The sequence below is a fragment of the Cucumis melo genome, chromosome 8 (assembly GCF_025177605.1).
Source record: "Cucumis melo cultivar AY chromosome 8, USDA_Cmelo_AY_1.0, whole genome shotgun sequence".
Taxonomy (NCBI): domain Eukaryota; kingdom Viridiplantae; phylum Streptophyta; class Magnoliopsida; order Cucurbitales; family Cucurbitaceae; genus Cucumis; species Cucumis melo.
In genome coordinates, this window is record NC_066864.1 from 1,991,670 (window position 1) to 2,009,096 (window position 17,427).

A 17,427-nucleotide genomic window follows, 5' to 3' on the forward strand; every position below is an offset into this window, starting at 1 on the left:
TAACTTGGCCTATATGATAACTTCAGAATGAGCTTAACAATATGTGGAAGTAAAGAGTGCTCTACTTATACCAAACATTTTAATTTTTTAAATAATAAAAAACAATTATATAGTATTTTTCTTTTTCTTTTTTACAAAATAAATTCACACTTTTTTAGCTCAATGATACGTGGAGATAAAAAGATTCCAACTTCTTAATAAATGATATATGCAATTTATGGATAGTTGTCATCTAATAATTCTTACAAATTTGTATTTCAAACAACAAGAAGCTGTACTCACTCATTTACTTTTTTTTTTTTTTAATGAAAGACTTCAATCATTTACTTGACTCATAAATAAATGACCCCTCATTAGTGAGCGTAAAAATAGTAAAATACTATATCAAGCTATTGTTAAGTATATTGTAAAAAGAAAAATGTTGCTAAATAATTATGAAAAGCCAAGGATAGACTAAAAGAAATGTGTGAAAAAAACCCAATCTAAAATTGCCAAAAAAAAAAAAAAAAAAAGAAGTAAGGTATTATTTTTAGTTTAATTTTTATAAATATAACAAACTACTAAAATATTTAGTTCATGAAATTAGTCATTTTTAATGCAATTTTTTAAATATTCTAAATTTGTCATTCTGTCTTTCCTCACAATCGAGTATTAAAAGAATTTAAAAAATCGTTTAACCAAATCTTTCTAAACGATCATGTATAAAAAAATGTTGAAAAAAAAATAAACGAGTAAACAAATTTAAACGATCATGACCAAACAATAGTCGAATTCGTGTACTAAATATAGTAAGTGCATTGTCGACGGAGCATTTTTTGCATTTTTTATTGTGGTCTTGTGGACTTTTTCTGTTTTCGAAATTGTTTTATACAATGTAAATATTTTGTCGTTATATTTTTTAAAATATCTTTTATTTTTATGGTTTTGATGGTGTAGACTCTTTGGGATAAGTTTTAAAATGATTTTTTTTGGGATAAATTAGATGTGCAAGGTCAAAATATCCTTTAAATGAAAAAATTCATTTTATCATAATTCTCAAATAACTTTACTTCTTTTTCTCCCATCTTTTGTTTCATTTGTTGTGAGTTTGAGTTAGGTTAAACTTTATGTATATCTCCAAATTAATTTAAATATAATTTATAGTAATATACAAATTAATTTTGTACTTTTTTTACAACAATTTGATACTTTAGTTTTAAGTTATTAGCAAGTATTTTAGTTATTATTACTTTTTAAATCTTAGCAACATGTCGAGTTTCAAGTTGCATATCTGTCCAAGTCGCCGCTGCCGTCCGATCACCTTTCAGCGGGTGTTGACGCGCGAGGTTCCAAATTTTATACTTAGGGTTTCCATTTTTACAAAGGGGCAATTGGACAATTCATATATCCATTTGTCTAAAAAAAAAGAGAAGTTTAAATTGAAAGCTCATCTAACATGGCAATTTCCCGACCCAATAGCTTTTTTTTATAATCAAGAAGAATTGGACATTCAACTACGTGTCATTCTTCGTCTGCGGTCTTCCGAATGAGCAAGCAGAGTGTCAATCTACTAAGGTTAACTTTGAATTAGTTGATAATTGATTGATTTCAGAGGATCCCAAGACTTCACCATTTGCTATAAATCTCACTCTCGACCTGGAAGCTGCAATTTTTTTTTTTTAATTCGTGATTCTGTGCCTAAAGGACTAGCAAAGCTAATCCAAAATGCCTCAAGTAAAGATCATAGCGAAGAATTTTATGGACATGGTGGCCTCCTTGCCCGCCATGAAGCTCGATCAACTCTATGAGAATGCATTCATCTGCGAAGCCATTCTCAGGTCCTTGCTTTCCGTTTTTAACTGCTTTAATTGGTTGGGGTCGTATTTATAATTCAGACCACTGAGCTTGCTTGTTCATAATACGATGTCATTGAAACTGTTTTTTTTTTTTTTAATTGATTGAGGTGTTCTTTATTATTATTTTCTTTTAATTAGTTTTTTTTTTTTTCATTTTTCCTTGGCCAAATTTAGGTATTTGCTAATGAATTTAACTTAATAGTAGCTAGTCGATCATAGTTTTGGAGGTTATAATACAAGAGTGCCGATCGTCTTTTGTAATCAGGTCACTTCCGCCACTGGCTAAGAAGTTTGTTTTACAAATGTTATACATTGATGCTCCAGTTTCAGCCAAGTCCATGGAGGAGTGGGTGCTCCCAGATGGAGTCTCAAAGTATAAGGTTGCTGTTGATCGATTGATTCAATTGAGAGTATTCATTGAGACTGCAGATAGGTGCTATTCTCTTCCCACATTTTCTTAAGAATTTGATATCTTTTCACAATTCTTCAAAAAATGCATTCTTAGTTAAATAGATCCAAGAAAGCTGTGATTGAAGAGTTCAAGAGAGAGGCTACGTTTGTGGAGTGTTGTTTTATTATTATTTTTAGCTTCATCTTCTTCGTGGATGTTTCTTTCCAAGAGTTGATAGATTGCCTTCGTGTTCATAATTCATATCACGATATCATCGGAATTGAGAGGTTTCTGCCAGGAGAACTTTGATTATGAGCTTGTTCTGCAATATGTAAATGCTTTTGCGTTACTTCTGTTTTGATCTCACTTAAATTGTTTATAATTCTATCAGCAGTTTTGCATTGTTTGTAGTCCTCAACCCTATCCTAAATTGTAATATTTTCTGTGAATCCCTATTTTATTTATAGGAAAAGAGAAACAACCTACCGGCTAAATCCAACTTTCCAAGCAAACCTCCAAAAGCTTTTAATACATGGGTAAGTCTTCTCTCAACTTTGCTCAATGAATGCATTTCTAAACCAGATATGCTAGGATGGATACATGATTTATCTCATTTCCTTTCTACTCAGCACAGACGTTCTGATGCATAGATCTTTCTTAATAAATGCACATTTTCTTTTACTTGCTCCCTTATTCATATTCATTAAGTTCAAGTAGATGATTACTTATTTTCTTTAAAAAGAAGCTGATCCTGGAGCTTAGACTCCATGATTTTAACATTTCAAAGTGATTTACTCTTGGTTTAGAAAATGATAATGAATTTGGGATCTTGCAGTGAAGTTCTAGCCAGAGAACCGATGCCTTCTAATATAACCGTGAGGCTTCCAAGTTTGGAAGATCTCGAGGCTTATGCTCTGGATCAGTGGGAGGTTGGACAGTCATCAAAATGATTTTAATAATCTGTTTTTTTAGTTCAATCTTTTCTAGTTTAGTCTTCGGCTAGTATTGATTCCATCTCTTAGACTCAATCTAAGGCAACCATCTTCTAAGTTGATTACTGTCCAAGTTTTAACTGTGGATATTCTTTTGACCTGTTATTGTCTTAGTTCAGTGCTTCTTGCTGCAATTGATAAACTCGGGCCAAGCAGAGAAGCCATCAAATATTAGTTCTTCTGTGATGAAAGTTTTCCAGAAAGGCCTTTTAAGTCAGAGGTTAAAATCTTGTTCAATGTACTCTAGCTTATATTTTGCGAGATATCTGATAAAATGTTATGTATGGTATTCTAGGGATAAAGAAGCTCCACGATTAACTGAGAGTGGTTTCCAGTTCTTGGTATGAATCACATGAACCATAGACTTTTTGAAATCCTCACCAATCTGACTTACCAGGGATTCTTGTGATATGCAAACTTCAGTTGATGGAAACAAATGCACAACTTTGGTATATCATCCGAGAATATATATCTAACGCTGAGGTTTGTGTTTTCCTTTTTTATTGTCATAGCCTATTGCCTTCCTCCAAGGTGTGTGTATATATATTCTATTTCTGTCATTAATTTTCTATTTGAATCTGATTAATGGATGGGTCTACTGTAACTCATAATGAAAAGCAACTATTATTAATCTTAAGACCCTTTTCTTTAGTTTTACTGGACTGTATAATTTATTTATTTATTTTCTTCTAATAACTTGTATTCCTCTCTTGTAAATGCGTGCTTAATCAATATGGTTCAGGAGCGAGGTGTGGATCCTGCAGATTTGATTTCTTTTCTGCTAGAGCTTAGTTTTCACGTCACAGGAGAGGTATCAATTCCTTGAATTTCTTTTTACATCTTTATCTTTTATTATTGTTGTCTTCTGTTATCCCATCGTAGAACTCTCCTTTAAGTTTTGTTGCTTCATATCATTTTAATACCAAACTACTTTGGATTGGTTCAGGAGTCTATATATATATATATATATATATATATATATATATATATATATTAACACAGATTGATTGTCTGTAGTTCGCTATATTGTGCATCTATCCTAATTTACCTTTTCTTGTTTATGGCAAGGTTGAATTTGATTGAAATTTTATCAATACTCTTTTCATTTATATAATGTCTGTCATTCTTTTTTTACAAGTTTGTGTGTTCTAGAAAATAAACAAAGGGGTTTAGTTCTGTTTCCCTCCATCATAAGGGTGAACAAGTGTATTAGTTATGGAGAATATAGTACAAGTATAGTTAACGCATCAACCCAATTAATGACGACTGGGATTATAGTAAATTCCTCCCTTTGACATTCATAAATAAGAATAGTAAATGCATTTAGTTTGATCGTCTTACATAATCATCTTTCCTTCTAAATTTATCCTTAAAATCTCTGCAGTTCCTTTCATCAATGTTTGCTGCATTGTGGTCAAGTTTCCATATTTCTTGTGCATGTGATGCACAAGAATCATATGGGTTTTCCTTTGAGAAAGTTTGGCTTGTATTAATCCCCCTCATAACATGATGCAAAATGAAAAATCTAATTTTCTTTGGGTTTCCATGCCTCCACCTCAGGTAACCTTAAACAAGTTACTACTCTATTGGTCAAGAACGGCAGTAATTTCAAGTTAGAGTTAGTCTAAAGTCCATCTCAGCCTGTCAGGTTGCCATTTTGGACTGTGGTTTTATTTCAATCTTTTAGTTCCTCTAATTCCAGCAGGCAGCGAACTCTTCATTTTAAAAACTAGGCAATTGAATTCTGTAGAAAACTTGCTTTAGAGGAATATTACTTTTATGGACTATGGAGGTTTGTCCATTGCCAATTTTGAAGGAAAAAGCTCCTAATTCTTTTTGCACCTTACCACAAACTTCCAAGGGCTGCTGCTTCTCAATTTTTTATGGTGAACAAATAGATGTAAATCAAATTAGACGCAAGTGCTAAATTTCTCTCCTTCAGACTGCCTTCTCCAATTCCACGTTCTTTTGGTAGTTAGACACTTTCCTCCAATCAGCTACATGGCTGGCATTGTCAATACTCTCTCTGGCCCATAGGAGGTTTCTCAACATACTCTCTAAAAGCTTAGCCAAATAAATAGGCGTACTCAACATTGTAAATTGCAATAAGGAGGTGAGCCTTTCCCCGTCAGACAAAAAGGCATTTACGCACATTTTTTCTTTGTGAAACCTCTGGAACTGATTTTGGTTCAATTTCCGTAGCTCCTAGTGGGTATTAACCTTTTTACAAATTATCCCCTTTGAAATTTCAGTAAGAAATAAAAAACAAAAAAGAAACAACCTAGAGTAGCCATAATCCATTCAACCTTAAGACACATGCCCTAAATGCGTTCTACTTTCACCACGGGCAATTTTTGGATATTCCATTGGGAACCTTTTGTACCCTGATTTTGTGTGGGCTATATTACTTCAACAATCTAACTCCAAAACCTTCTTCATCCCTCTCTTCCATCTCTTAATCAATAACACATGCACATTAAACCTCTGATAACTATAGTAACTACTAATAATCCATATTACTAACTTTTTTATAAAACTAATCCCTATATTATTTACTATCCAATCACCGACATGTTTCTTCTTGGTCTGTAGGCTTATGATATTGATACACTGTCAGATGAACAGAGGTATGCTATCAAGGACCTTGCTGATCTGGGACTAGTTAAGCTTCAGCAGGTTTTCGGCTAGCCTCTGCTGCTTTATTGAATACGACCTTTGCTCAAAGTTTTACTTTATTTTAACTTCACCTTTTTCTTTTTCTGTTGCTCCTTTTGTTGTTGATTTGTCCAGGGTAGAAAAGAGAGTTGGTTCATACCTACTAAATTAGCCACAAATCTTTCAATGAGTTTGGCAGATTCCTCTTCAAGGAAACAAGTGAGTGTTTCTGAATGCAAATTATTTTTAGATTTGGTATATTTCTATTCAGTTCCATTTTTTTTATGCTTACCAAGTTTTTAGAGGGTGTTTGGCTCGCGAAGTTGGAGTTAAGAGAGTGTTTGTGCCCAAGGAAAACATGGATCCCACAAACTAAAAAACCACCAAAATTTCTTGCATCGTTAACTCTTATGATCCCCATGACTTCACAACTCCCTAGACATCATAACTTCACTCTTGGCCTCAAACCCCCTTAGTGTTTTGTGTGTTTTTGATAATTGCTTTTCCACAATTATTTTTTAGTTTTATACTGCTATATATCCGCTCCGCGATACTTCTTATGTAAATTTTATTTGATGGAATCTTCTTTCTGCAATTAAATAATTCGGTTGAGTGAAGTTTTTTTTTCCTCTTGGGGGGGGGGGGGGGGGGGGGGGGGGGGGGGGTTTAATTCTCAGTTTAGAGGCTCTATGAAGTTGCTTGCTCTTCCTAATTTTCTTTCTGTTACATGACCAGGGATTTGTTGTTGTGGAGACAAATTTCAGGATGTATGCTTATTCTTCTTCCAAACTACATTGTGAAATATTACGTCTTTTTTCAAGGTATATGCCATCATTTAGTGTTATATAACCTTTGTTCAAGTTAATTTTAAGACATGCTTTTGTAAGAAAAATTTATAGATTGCACCTACACAACATTTGTATCTTATAAGTCACTTTGACAATTTTATTTATTTATTAGTTATTTTTGAGAAACAACAACTTTCATTAAGAAAAAAAGGAATATAGGGGCATACAAATAAAGCAATATTCTGTAGAATGAATTGGGACTCGGGAATTTTTTTTAAGATTGGGAGGGTCTAAGTACCTTGAATACTTGGTTTATCTTGCAATTCCATTATTTTTTATTTTTCAATATATTTGGGTTCAAATTGTTAAAGGTCCATCTTTTTAATTGCATTCTTACAGATGCACTTGTAGTAGTTGTTGAACAGGAAAAATGATTAAAGTTTAACATTCTACATTTTACCTACTGCTTGATGAATGCAGTTATTTCCTTTTCTGTTGAATTGAACCATGTGATGCAGCAATATAAACACACATATCAACTTTCTATTTGGTTCAAGAATTACAAAATAAAACGAAGCTGTCCTTCTGCAGGATTGAGTATCAACTTCCAAATCTTATAGTTGGAGCAATAACGAAAGAAAGCTTGTATAATGCTTTTAAGAATGGGATTACAGCTGAGCAGGCAAGTTTTCTGCTTGTTCACCCTGGCTCATGTTACTCTTAGTCTTGTGAAGGGTACCACTATATTATGTTCAAATTGCCAATGGAATGCAGTAGACCAGTTCTTCTTCATGCAACATTTTGCGTTGGTAGCACTGTTAATTCTTGCCAGTGGTGGAATGCTTGGAGAATTCTCCCCAATTCTAAATATTATTCCTAGCATGAAAAATATTGGGGCTTGGCCCAAGGGAGTTATTTCTAGTTAGCAGGGATCAAGTGCCAAACCCATTGTTACCGGCCATTAACAATGGAACTTCAACTAGCATTGGCTCCTGATCTACAAGAAACGATATTTCTATTTTCCTTCTGTGCATCAGTCTAAACTTTATTTAACTGTTCCGTAGATGTTAAAGTTGCTAACAGTGTGTTGATAGAGTGAGCAGCAATATTAATTAGACATTATTTTTATTTTTAAGGTAGCGTATTGTCTGTCTATTCTCCTTCTTCTTTGTCACCTTCGACAACCTTTCCATCCATCACCACCACCTTCCACCGGCACCATTGTCCTCTTGGTCAAAAGGGTTCTAAAGTCGTTGGAATGCCATCAAAACATGTAAAGGAGAAGCTGGGGGGGGTGGGGGCAAAACCCAATACTAAATTTAGGTGGCGGATAAGTATTCTACAAATTCTTCCGACTGAAAATTCTCTGTAGGGTCACGAGGGAGAAGGATGGCGACAATGCTCGCCAAAAGGTGAAGAAGGAGAAGAGATGAGAGATAATAGGCCACCTCATGAATTAATATTAAATTAATATAATTGACTACTCATCGAATACGCAGATACTTAATTACATTGGATACATTACTGGAGTTTTCTATGCTGGTTTTCTCATTTCAAATTGCTTGACATCTGACTATTGGTTTACAGATAGTTACTTTTCTACAACAGAATGCACATCCTCGTGTTGCAGAGAGAATACCATCAGTACCTGAAAATGTCACAGATCAGGTTGGGGTTGCTTTAGTAAATTCTTTGATATTCGTCAAACCAATGGTTTCACCTATCATGGAAACCAAAAATGTTTACATGTTTTCTCATCTTACAGTTTTATCAAATCTTTGTTCTGTTCCTGATCTTTTCCATTTGCTCTTTTTTCCATGCCAGATTAGGTTATGGGAATCAGATCTTAATAGGGTTGATATTACTCCCGCACATTTTTACGATGAATTTCCTTCCAGGGTACGGATTTCAAATGTTGCTTCTTTTAACTTTGAAGATTACTTGTACATTCACCTGAAAAAACCACTTGAGAAGGAATTTCTTTGGCATTCCAGGAAGTTTTCGAGGCTGCTTGCGATTATGCACGAGAGTGGAATGGGTTGCTATGGGAGGATTCAAAAAACTTGCGACTGGTAGTGAAGGCAGACATACACACACATATGCGAGAACATCTTCGGCGTCAAAAGTAGATTGCGAAGAGATGATACAACACCGCTGCCAAGAAATGTTTATAACCACTCTGGCACTTCCGTTTTTGTTGCTTAGTGGCATGACCTAAAAGATTTACTTCGTTAAGGACGGTGAAGAGAACGGATTGAAAGTTTTTGGTGGGATTGGGAGGAAGGAATATTGTGCCGATGACAATGGTTTTTGTTACTATGTACATTTTTGAAGTCGGTTCCCCTTCGTGGACTATATGATACGCAAGTTTTGTTAGGTTGATTTCCCTCTGACAATCAACTTTTGGGTATAGTTGGATACAAATGTGTTACTAATCAAGAGATTTGTGGTCAAAATTCTTTAATCTTATTGTATCACTACTTGGATTAAAAAATAAAAAGAAGAAAAGAAATTATGGATACAGCTTCATTCTGGCACTTACATCTGGTACTTTAAAAAACACATGGTCAGGTGCTTCAAAAAATAATGAAATATTTGTGTAATGTCATTTTGCTCATGGAGGGGAACTTTTAATGGAAAGTTTATCGTTGTATAAAACTATTTGAACTATAGAATAAGTAATTTAGACAGTTGAAGTAACATCTTCGACACTTTATCCTCAAAATTTGATGTTTAAATTTGGCATTTAGCAGTTTTAACATTCTCAACACATTCTTGTCTCTAGTTTTAGGATACCTTATTCATGATTGGCATGAAATTGTTCCTTGAGTTACCAAAAACGGTGGATGTACCTCAACAATATATAGAAGTAGTACAATTTGTTGCTGCCCAGGATCGAACTGGGGACCTTTAGTGTGTAAGACTAACGTGATAACCACTACACCACAGCAACTTCATATCTAAATTGTATGTTTACAGTATAAAGATGTATCTATAATTATACCTCTTTGGTCCATATGATTTGGATTTTGTGTCGTTTTTGTCTGTGTTTCCAATTGTATAAAGTTAGTCGCTATATTTTCTATAAAACTTTGGGGACTTTTGAATCTTGTGATTGTGTATCGGTGAGGCTGAAACCATGAACTCCAAGGACAAAAAAGAAGAAAAAAATAATTGATTAAATAGATTTGAAATACTAAAAAAGAAAAATACTGTAACTAAATTGGACAATAGGATATTCATCTAAGAGTATTGTCATGTGATACTATTACTTTTATAGTTTTTGTTTCTTTTTTCAAGTATGAAAAATAAATAAAAATGTTGCTGCCCAGGATCGAACTGGGGACCTTTAGTGTGTAAGACTAACGTGATAACCACTACACCACAGCAACTTGTTGGGTATAGAAGTTAAAAATAATTAAAGTATTACGAATGAATATGTACAAAAGAAGCCAATGTCGTATCAACCTCAGTATGTAAGAAAAGCAGTGGGAAAATTGCAAGAACCAATCTAGTCAATTACCAATTTACCATGAAGGAAAATAACAAGTTAACAACTGTTCAGGTTTCTTTGCTTCTCTCTTCATACGACTAAAATGGCCAATTGTTCTATCAATAATATACAAATAAATGACTTGTACGACTTTAAACCATTAAAATACTCTGGTGCAATTTCATTCACCTTGTAAAGCTTGTTTTCAGGAATCCTTGGGAAATCATGGCGCTCCTTGTGGTAGCCAACGCTCCATGTAAGAAGGTTAAGCGGGCTGTAGTACGAACACGTCTCCTGGCCGGGTTTGAACACGTCTCATTGGCTTTAGTTTGACTCGGTACCATTGACGCCTTGGAAATGATGGTGCTCGAGATGATACTTCTGGAAAGTTAGAGACATGGGGACACCAATGGGAAGTTTGGCAAATATCCCAAGCTAACAGTTGTAAGTAGGATTTGAGAAGGCAAGGTTGTGGCTAAGCTCATGGAAAGATTGGCAAATATTCCAAGCTAACGGTTGTAAGCAGGATTTGAGAAGGCAAGGTTGTGGCTAAGTTCATGGATAGCTAAAAAGAGGCTATGGTTCAGAAAAGAGCCAAAGAAGTATGCAATTCCAAGAATGTTCAGCCAGCTTGCGCTTTGTAGAGTCGTGGCTGTCCTTAGCTGAAGCACAACCACTGCAGTAAGCTGCAAATAATCAAAGCTTACGTTCAAATTTTTATATGTATTCAAACATTAATTTGATTTGCCGCAGTATTTCTGCTTTGTTATTGTGTTAAACAGCTATTAGATGGTTAAAGGTATTTGCAATCTTTTAGATACTGCTTAAGAATCACAAAAATTTTGGTTACACTAAAAAGTCGAATTCTCAACTGTAGAAAAACTGCTGTATAATAACAATGGTTTCAAGATGCTTGATAATGCTCAGATCATTCTTTTTCCATAGCTGAGAACAGGGCTCAATGAAGATTGAAGAGGACTAAACTGAAGTGATAAATGTATGTGTGGAGATGAAAACCACAAAGATTGTAGCTCTTGTATTGTATCAACAATTATACTCTTCAGGCAGAACTAAAGATGAACAAGTTTTCCATTACATATGAAAAGTGTATGATGTAATAATTGAAGTAAACAAACAAAATGACCGAAACAAATGAAATGGTACATTTAGCAATAACTCTCAAAACCGCTATAAAGGCAAGATCCGACTGCTAAAAGAGAAACAGTAGCATCGAAATCAAAACCTAGAAAAGTTCGATTAGCCAACAAAAGATGCACAAACCAAGGAAGAACAGGGAATACACTCATACCAAACCAATAAAATACAACAGAAATCCACTCAAAATATAAAAATTCAGTATCGGAAACCGAAATCCAATGAGAAATCATTGAACATAGCAAAAAAGCAGAAAAAGCGGCATTGAACGCAGACTTCGAACGTAAGGTATAGTAAAGCGAGACAAATTACCATAATAAAAGCCAGTGGATCAGGGCCAACGAGGCCCTTGATTTGAGGGTATTGAGAGGGAATCTGGCGCCTGCTTGAAGCGTGAGGCTCGTCCATGTAAGACCAGAAGACACCATTGAACCTTCCTCTTCATCACCTGTTCGTCTTCCTTAACACTACTCTCTGTAAAATGGGTCTGCGCCCCCTGGCCGTGGAGGTTGAAATTGAAAGCACGGATTTGGAATGGATTGGCGAAGCTATTGCAAGTGAAGATGGCAGTTTGTTTATTATTATCCATTTTTATTCAACGGTCTTTCTTCTTCTTTCTTCGCAGCCTTTTGTATGGGAGAGATTAATTAATACAATTGAGTTATGTTTGTATGAATTGAAATTTGTTATACTAATTTGTTCTAAATTTAATATATGGATTTATATATGTTTAGTTTTTCTTTTTACTTACATATGTTTTATCTATTTTCTTCTTGTTGATAGAAGCTTTATAATTCAATATAAACGGTATTTTTTTCAATTATTTATATATATATATATATATATATATATATATATAATTAAGGAGAATAAAGTAGGAAGGGTTCCGGAAAATTACAACTTTAGTTTAGTAAGATTGATTAGTAACATGACATTGGATGGAAACACAATAGTAAATAACATATTTGGTTGAATATTGTATTTTACATTTAAAAAGCAGATAGAGTGAATTTTTTATTTTTGTTTATTGGAATAGGATATAATGACAAAAAGAAAAGTGGAAAAAACTCGCAAAAAACAATACCCAAAAATAAAAGAAAATGACATGGGCAATAAAAGTAGAAGAATATAAGAAAAGGTCTTGGATCTAAATGCATCATATTCTTTATTTGCTAAGTTTTTGTTGATATTTTTTTAAGATTTGTCTTACATACATTAACTCATCCAAAAATAATAATAATAATTGCTTATATTAGACATTTACTGAACAATCTTCATAAGAAAAGAGAGAAGAATAGTAAATGCATGTTACAGCTTACACAACAGTTAATTTTGTCACAATTTAGTCTTATCAAGTCCTAAGATAATTTATTCATTGTTCTAGTTTAAAATTTTATGATAAAACTAAACTGTTAGATACTAAAATTTAAGGATGGAATTATTACAAAATTGATAGTCGACTAAACTGCTTTAAAAAAAAAAAAAAAAGATTTAGGGAAAATTTGGTTTTAAACCCATGCCAAAACAAGGCATTTAAGTTATTATTAACCCATATTAAAGCAAGGCAATTAAAGATGAACCAAATTGAAGTAAACATAATTTGTAAAAGGCATACAGTTATAGAAAAGTGGTTCAATGTTTCATCAGCATCATTATACTCATAACCCATCAACTTCCTGTCATCATCACATGCCTTGTTCTTTTTTTTTTTTTTTTCTTTCTTTTTCTTATCAATGATTTGGTAAGGAGATCGTATCTCAAAGAGATCTTCTTTTCCCCAAAGTTGCAAAGAAAAAATTAAGCATTCAAAGCTGCTTTAATAGATAACATCAAGAATGTACAAACATATACAAATGTGTTAAATACAATTTTTATGGAAGACTTTAAATCAAACCATATCAACTTTCCCACCCAATACCAGTCTACAATAACTCAAAGACTGGTTTTTTTCTCCCTTCAGAAATGGAAGTGGGAAGAAATAGTTGCAAGTCTTCTCTAACTCTTACTAATTTTTAGCCGAATGAATTTCGGTCGTTTTGTCATGCCATATCATAACAAAAAGACTGTTCATTTGGAGAGAAACTACTTAAGGATTGACATTAGATTATGTATGTACCAATCACTTATCTTAGGTGTGTATCATAGGCGTCGAAAAGGGAGTCTGGAACAATAGTAGGCAATTTATCTATGTACTTGAAAAGCCTTTTCAGATTCTCTCGAGTCACCGTTGCCATGTCCACAATGTCCCTGTTATCAGTAAATACCCAGAGATCACCAGAATTTACTCTCTTAAGACTGTCACGACAGAACGGGCATGACTGAGAACGTGTTCGCCTGAAGTACATTTAATAGAACAATATAATTATATGAAGTCGATATATAAAGCAAGCAGTCAAATAAGAATACAGTCTAGTGAGAAATAAATTTTCTTTAAAGAAAAACAATCATCCCAAACGGTTAAAGAAAGAACTGAAACATTAATTCGTCAGAAGAGCATTATAATGGCGCTCCCAAGTAAGTGAACAATCAAATCCAGTCCTCTAATTTGGCTTAATAGGAAGGAAATCAAAGTATTATAGTTTAGAGTCATTAGGTACCTCAAAACCTTTACCAGGCTTCATAGTTAATAAAAACAAACCATTTCATCGAGCAGGTGAGACTATCATCGATTAGAAACAAATACATGACAAAAGAATAACCATGAAACAAAAATTAAAAAGACAATTACAACAATAGTAAACCAGGTAAGAGAAAAATGACACACCAGTCAGTTCAGATTAGTTCAGTATCGTGACATATCCATGTCTTGCAGTGTATAAGACTAATGCAAATTTTAAATTTGTGGTGCATAAAAGTATAAATATGCCAAATGATTACAGTAATTAGCATGCAGGACAACTAAATCATCAATGGAGGTCCAAGGATTGGATGTGAAAATACAAACCACAATCGACAATATTTCTTATAAGTTGTAAAGAAGACGGCATCAAACAATTAATTGCATTGATCTAAATGCATGCACATAAAAGAAAAACATCACAAGGCCTCCATCCAATTAACTAAAGATGAACAGAAGGCTTTAGGCTCTGTAGCTTTTGTAATTAATGAAGACAAGAAAATATTGAGTACAAGAAAATTTCAATGGAGCCTCTAGCCTGAGGAATCCATAATCGATCCTTCTAAGTTCTTAGAGCAATAAGTTAGAGAGAAATGAAAAAACAGAACAAAAGAGATGAGAGTACCATTCACGGTAACATTTCAAGCACAAGGCATGATTGCAGTTGGGCAATACAACCTTGCTAGTTGTCTCCATGCATATTCCACATTCTTCTTCCCGTTCAATGTCAGCATCTGAACGCTGTATACATTCATCGTCGTCTCTTCTTCGGTACCTTTCCATGCAGACAGCTTTTTGCTTTTTATCTTCAGTATCAGTAACACCTCTCTGAAGTTGTAATAGAGAGGGGTAAATAACAGCTGATCACAGCACAATTACAGCAGTCAGTAGTTAAAAAATACACTTATATCAAACAATCATCAGATGGAAAATGTGAAACTCGAAGATTACCATAGAATTCCCTAATGCTTGCTTTTCTCTCGTGGGTAGACATGGTGGTTGTACCATCCACGTAGACCTGCAGCACAAGGTACATAGTGAATTCAGCAGTGCTAACTAGATGTAAAACAGATTTTAGTGATAACTACAAAATATAATACTATGACAGTATGAGGTGACAAACTTAACCTTGTAAATCAAAATCCTCAGCAGTCCAAGCGCTCCTGCAAGATGGCAGTCTGTCCATTGCACTAGAAAGAGGAACAAGTGAGCGGCAGGACTGTATGACATTCTCATCTGAAGGCAGGGGCCATCGTATTCCCCGGGGAACTCTGATGCCCTACAACTCAGGAACAATTGAACATTAAGTTGACATATCTGACAAAACCAGCAACCTCGCGAATCTCCAAGCAGAAATAACAAGCATTCTAACATTTCAGCTTTTAATGCATCTGTAAATTTTCAGACCAGGGCACAGAGCATGATTAAAATAAAATATGGCTCACTGGAACTCTTTCTTGGGTTTTTTATCACTTTAAGAAAGAATAAAAAAGAGACAGATCATGTTTCTCACAATATCAAATCAAAAAAGAACAAAAAACTCAGTTATTGTTCTTGCTTAGTAATTTTTTTCAAGTATTAAAGGAAATGTGATTTCTTTAATCATTGATGGGAAATAGGAAGGATGAGTTATCACACTACAGACAATTGGAATGAATGTAAAACGTCCGAGAGCAAGAAGCAAAATTAAATGGGTCCTAAACAGTTTCTCAGAGATACTACTACCTACAAAATTCAACTTTTTAGTTTAACAGACATGGCACAAAGGTAAAAAATCTGATTGGTCAACGGTACACCTGGGTCACTTCACTTGAATTATACAAAACAGAGCACAGGGTTTTGAGCAATGAAGGCAAAATTTAACAAAAGCAAGAAAAGAACAAGGAAGTAGATGAATCTGTGAAAATGATAATGAACTTGAGTAATGAGACACTGATACTACAACATAAGCACTCCATTTAGAGAACCAAACAATGACACATTCAAGTAGTAGGTGAGAGCTATACAAAGAATCCGCTTCTCGAGTTTGTAAATACGTCAATCGTTGTTCATTATCTGAACCAAAAGTCTACAGTGAGATCAGATAGCATAATAGAGAAGGTCTAAAATACATCGCGAATAACACAAGAAGAAAACATGAAAAAAAAAGGCAAAAGATTTGATGTGGGACATGTACATTGACGAATCATCCAACGTCAAATGAGCAAACGGTTTCCCCTAAAAGAAATACAGCTGTAAAACAGAGAGAATCGAAATTTGTCTCTATGTATAAGTGTACATGAGCGTTACCAAGAAAGAAACCATCATTGAAAAAACAATTACTCAAAATACGTTATCCCAGCTTCAAACACGGCAGGTAAACAACAATCACGTTCCAGAAGATTCATTTATTAACAAAAAGAATAAGGACAAATAAACAGCAACTTCAAGACCCACAACACTAAAATTCAAAACCCAGAAACTGCATTACAATCAATTGAAGAAAGAAGCCAAAGAAAAAAAAATTATTAAAAAAAAAAACCCAGAAGCCAAAACCCCAAAAGTGATCAGACAAAGGACATCAACAGACAGTCGAAGACGATATCCAAAGCAGAGAAGATAAAAAACCCAAAAAAAAAAACTGACTTACAGAGTATTAGCATGCTGAATATCAGCTTCAAGCACTTTGAGAGAGTCCTTGAACGACTTTCTCATGGAAGAAACATACATCTCCACCCGAAGGGGAAAGAAAGAAGCAAAACACAACCAATTCCACGAAAATTCAACTCCAGAAAAAGGGAGAAAAAAACCCTAATTCGCTGTGGAAGAAAGAAAAGAGCCCGTCTGTCTCTCTCTAGAAGTGGGTAGGCAGCGTGCGAGTTCCGCCTTCTCTCTCTTTTTCTTTTCTCTCTCTCTCTCTAGAAGAGAGTGTGTGTGTGTGGGTTTTGTAATAAGACCTTCGTGTTGCTTCGGTGCAGTGGCTCTTGAAGGCGAAGGCAGAGAAGTGGGAAGGACACGTGGCAGATGGAGGGCTCGTCTTGGAGCGTCGGAATTAATAAAATATTTTGGAAATATTAATTAGAGAGGATAAGAGATAATATTAATTGAAAGAAAAGAAAAGAAAAAGAAAAAAAGGAAAGATTAACTAAACGCAGCGTTTAATTGGAGACGGCCTTATCCATTTGTGCCAACCGGTTTTATGGGATATTTGTATTCTGTCTCCCACTTTACCACTATCATCCTTTTCCCCTCCACGCACTCCCCATCCTTACCTTATATCCTCCCCCTTCTAAATTACCATTTCACCCCTTTCTTCTATTTTCTTAAAAAAATTATTTCTAAGTTTCAAATGTTAGTAATCTAATTTTTTATATTCCAGTTTTGTTTTAATTTAGCTCTTACGAACCCTCCCCATATTTATCGATTTAACTTCTTATTCTGGTATACATTTAAAAATCTAATATTCGTCTTGATCTCTAATTTTTTGCGATCATTAATAACCTCATTTTTCTATTTTTTTCT

The 17,427-nt window shown here is 34.2% G+C and overlaps 2 protein-coding genes, 1 long non-coding RNA gene and 2 other non-coding genes across 9 annotated transcripts; 1 reads left to right on the forward strand and 4 right to left on the reverse strand.

The window, feature by feature from the left end:
- Positions 1 to 1,254: 1,254 nt before the first annotated feature.
- LOC103485310 (general transcription and DNA repair factor IIH subunit TFB2) lies at positions 1,255 to 9,180 on the forward strand. Of its 2 annotated transcripts, none has more exons than XM_051088613.1 (15): positions 1,255 to 1,817; positions 2,160 to 2,268; positions 2,694 to 2,762; positions 3,062 to 3,155; positions 3,338 to 3,438; positions 3,514 to 3,559; positions 3,642 to 3,701; positions 3,961 to 4,029; positions 5,811 to 5,894; positions 6,009 to 6,092; positions 6,609 to 6,694; positions 7,253 to 7,347; positions 8,253 to 8,329; positions 8,486 to 8,560; positions 8,656 to 9,180. In XM_051088613.1, the coding sequence occupies exons 1-15, from the start codon at positions 1,784 to 1,786 to the stop codon at positions 8,788 to 8,790; spliced, it is 1,218 nt and encodes a 405-aa protein (XP_050944570.1). In that variant the 5' UTR covers positions 1,255 to 1,783; the 3' UTR covers positions 8,791 to 9,180. The 2 variants fall into 2 exon arrangements, with proteins under 2 accessions (XP_050944570.1, XP_050944569.1); XM_051088612.1 differs by having other exon boundaries at positions 1,257 to 1,817; positions 2,101 to 2,268.
- A 361-nt stretch (positions 9,181 to 9,541) lies between these two features.
- On the reverse strand, positions 9,542 to 9,614 carry TRNAV-UAC (transfer RNA valine (anticodon UAC)). The gene has a single exon. It is a non-coding gene; the product is annotated as a tRNA-Val (tRNA).
- Positions 9,615 to 9,980: 366 nt separating this feature from the next.
- TRNAV-UAC (transfer RNA valine (anticodon UAC)) lies at positions 9,981 to 10,053 on the reverse strand. The gene has a single exon. It is a non-coding gene; the product is annotated as a tRNA-Val (tRNA).
- Positions 10,054 to 10,158: 105 nt separating this feature from the next.
- LOC103484530 (uncharacterized) lies at positions 10,159 to 12,058 on the reverse strand. Its single transcript, XR_536763.3, has 2 exons — positions 11,622 to 12,058; positions 10,159 to 10,840 (listed from the first exon to the last, which is right to left on the reverse strand). It is a non-coding gene; the product is annotated as an uncharacterized LOC103484530 (long non-coding RNA).
- Positions 12,059 to 13,106: 1,048 nt separating this feature from the next.
- LOC103484529 (E3 ubiquitin-protein ligase AIRP2-like) lies at positions 13,107 to 17,080 on the reverse strand. Of its 4 annotated transcripts, none has more exons than XM_051088614.1 (6): positions 16,556 to 16,865; positions 15,933 to 15,981; positions 15,055 to 15,205; positions 14,878 to 14,944; positions 14,552 to 14,786; positions 13,107 to 13,643 (listed from the first exon to the last, which is right to left on the reverse strand). In XM_051088614.1, the coding sequence occupies exons 1-6, from the start codon at positions 16,566 to 16,568 to the stop codon at positions 13,433 to 13,435; spliced, it is 726 nt and encodes a 241-aa protein (XP_050944571.1). In that variant the 5' UTR covers positions 16,569 to 16,865; the 3' UTR covers positions 13,107 to 13,432. The 4 variants fall into 4 exon arrangements, with proteins under 4 accessions (XP_050944571.1, XP_050944572.1, XP_008439874.1 ...); XM_051088615.1 differs by lacking the exon at positions 16,556 to 16,865 and adding an exon at positions 16,103 to 16,130; XM_008441652.3 differs by lacking the exon at positions 15,933 to 15,981 and having other exon boundaries at positions 16,556 to 17,080.
- Positions 17,081 to 17,427: the final 347 nt, after the last annotated feature.

What these genes read in the sequence shown, in the direction of transcription:
- LOC103485310 (XM_051088612.1), top strand. Translation starts at nt 1,705, where the DNA reads ATGCCTCAAGTAAAGATCATAGCGAAGAATTTTATGGACATGGTGGCC. An exon ending in CAAAAGCTTTTAATACATGG is followed by an intron (nt 2,763 to 3,061) that starts GTAAGTCTTCTC and finishes GGGATCTTGCAG; the next exon opens with TGAAGTTCTAGCCAGAGAAC. An exon ending in ACGATGAATTTCCTTCCAGG is followed by an intron (nt 8,561 to 8,655) that starts GTACGGATTTCA and finishes TTGGCATTCCAG; the next exon opens with GAAGTTTTCGAGGCTGCTTG.
- LOC103484529 (XM_008441651.3), bottom strand. An exon ending in AAGCATTAGGGAATTCTATG is followed by an intron (nt 14,787 to 14,877) that starts GTAATCTTCGAG and finishes TGCTGTGATCAG; the next exon opens with CTGTTATTTACCCCTCTCTA. An exon ending in TTGAAATGTTACCGTGAATG is followed by an intron (nt 13,644 to 14,551) that starts GTACTCTCATCT and finishes AATGTACTTCAG; the next exon opens with GCGAACACGTTCTCAGTCAT.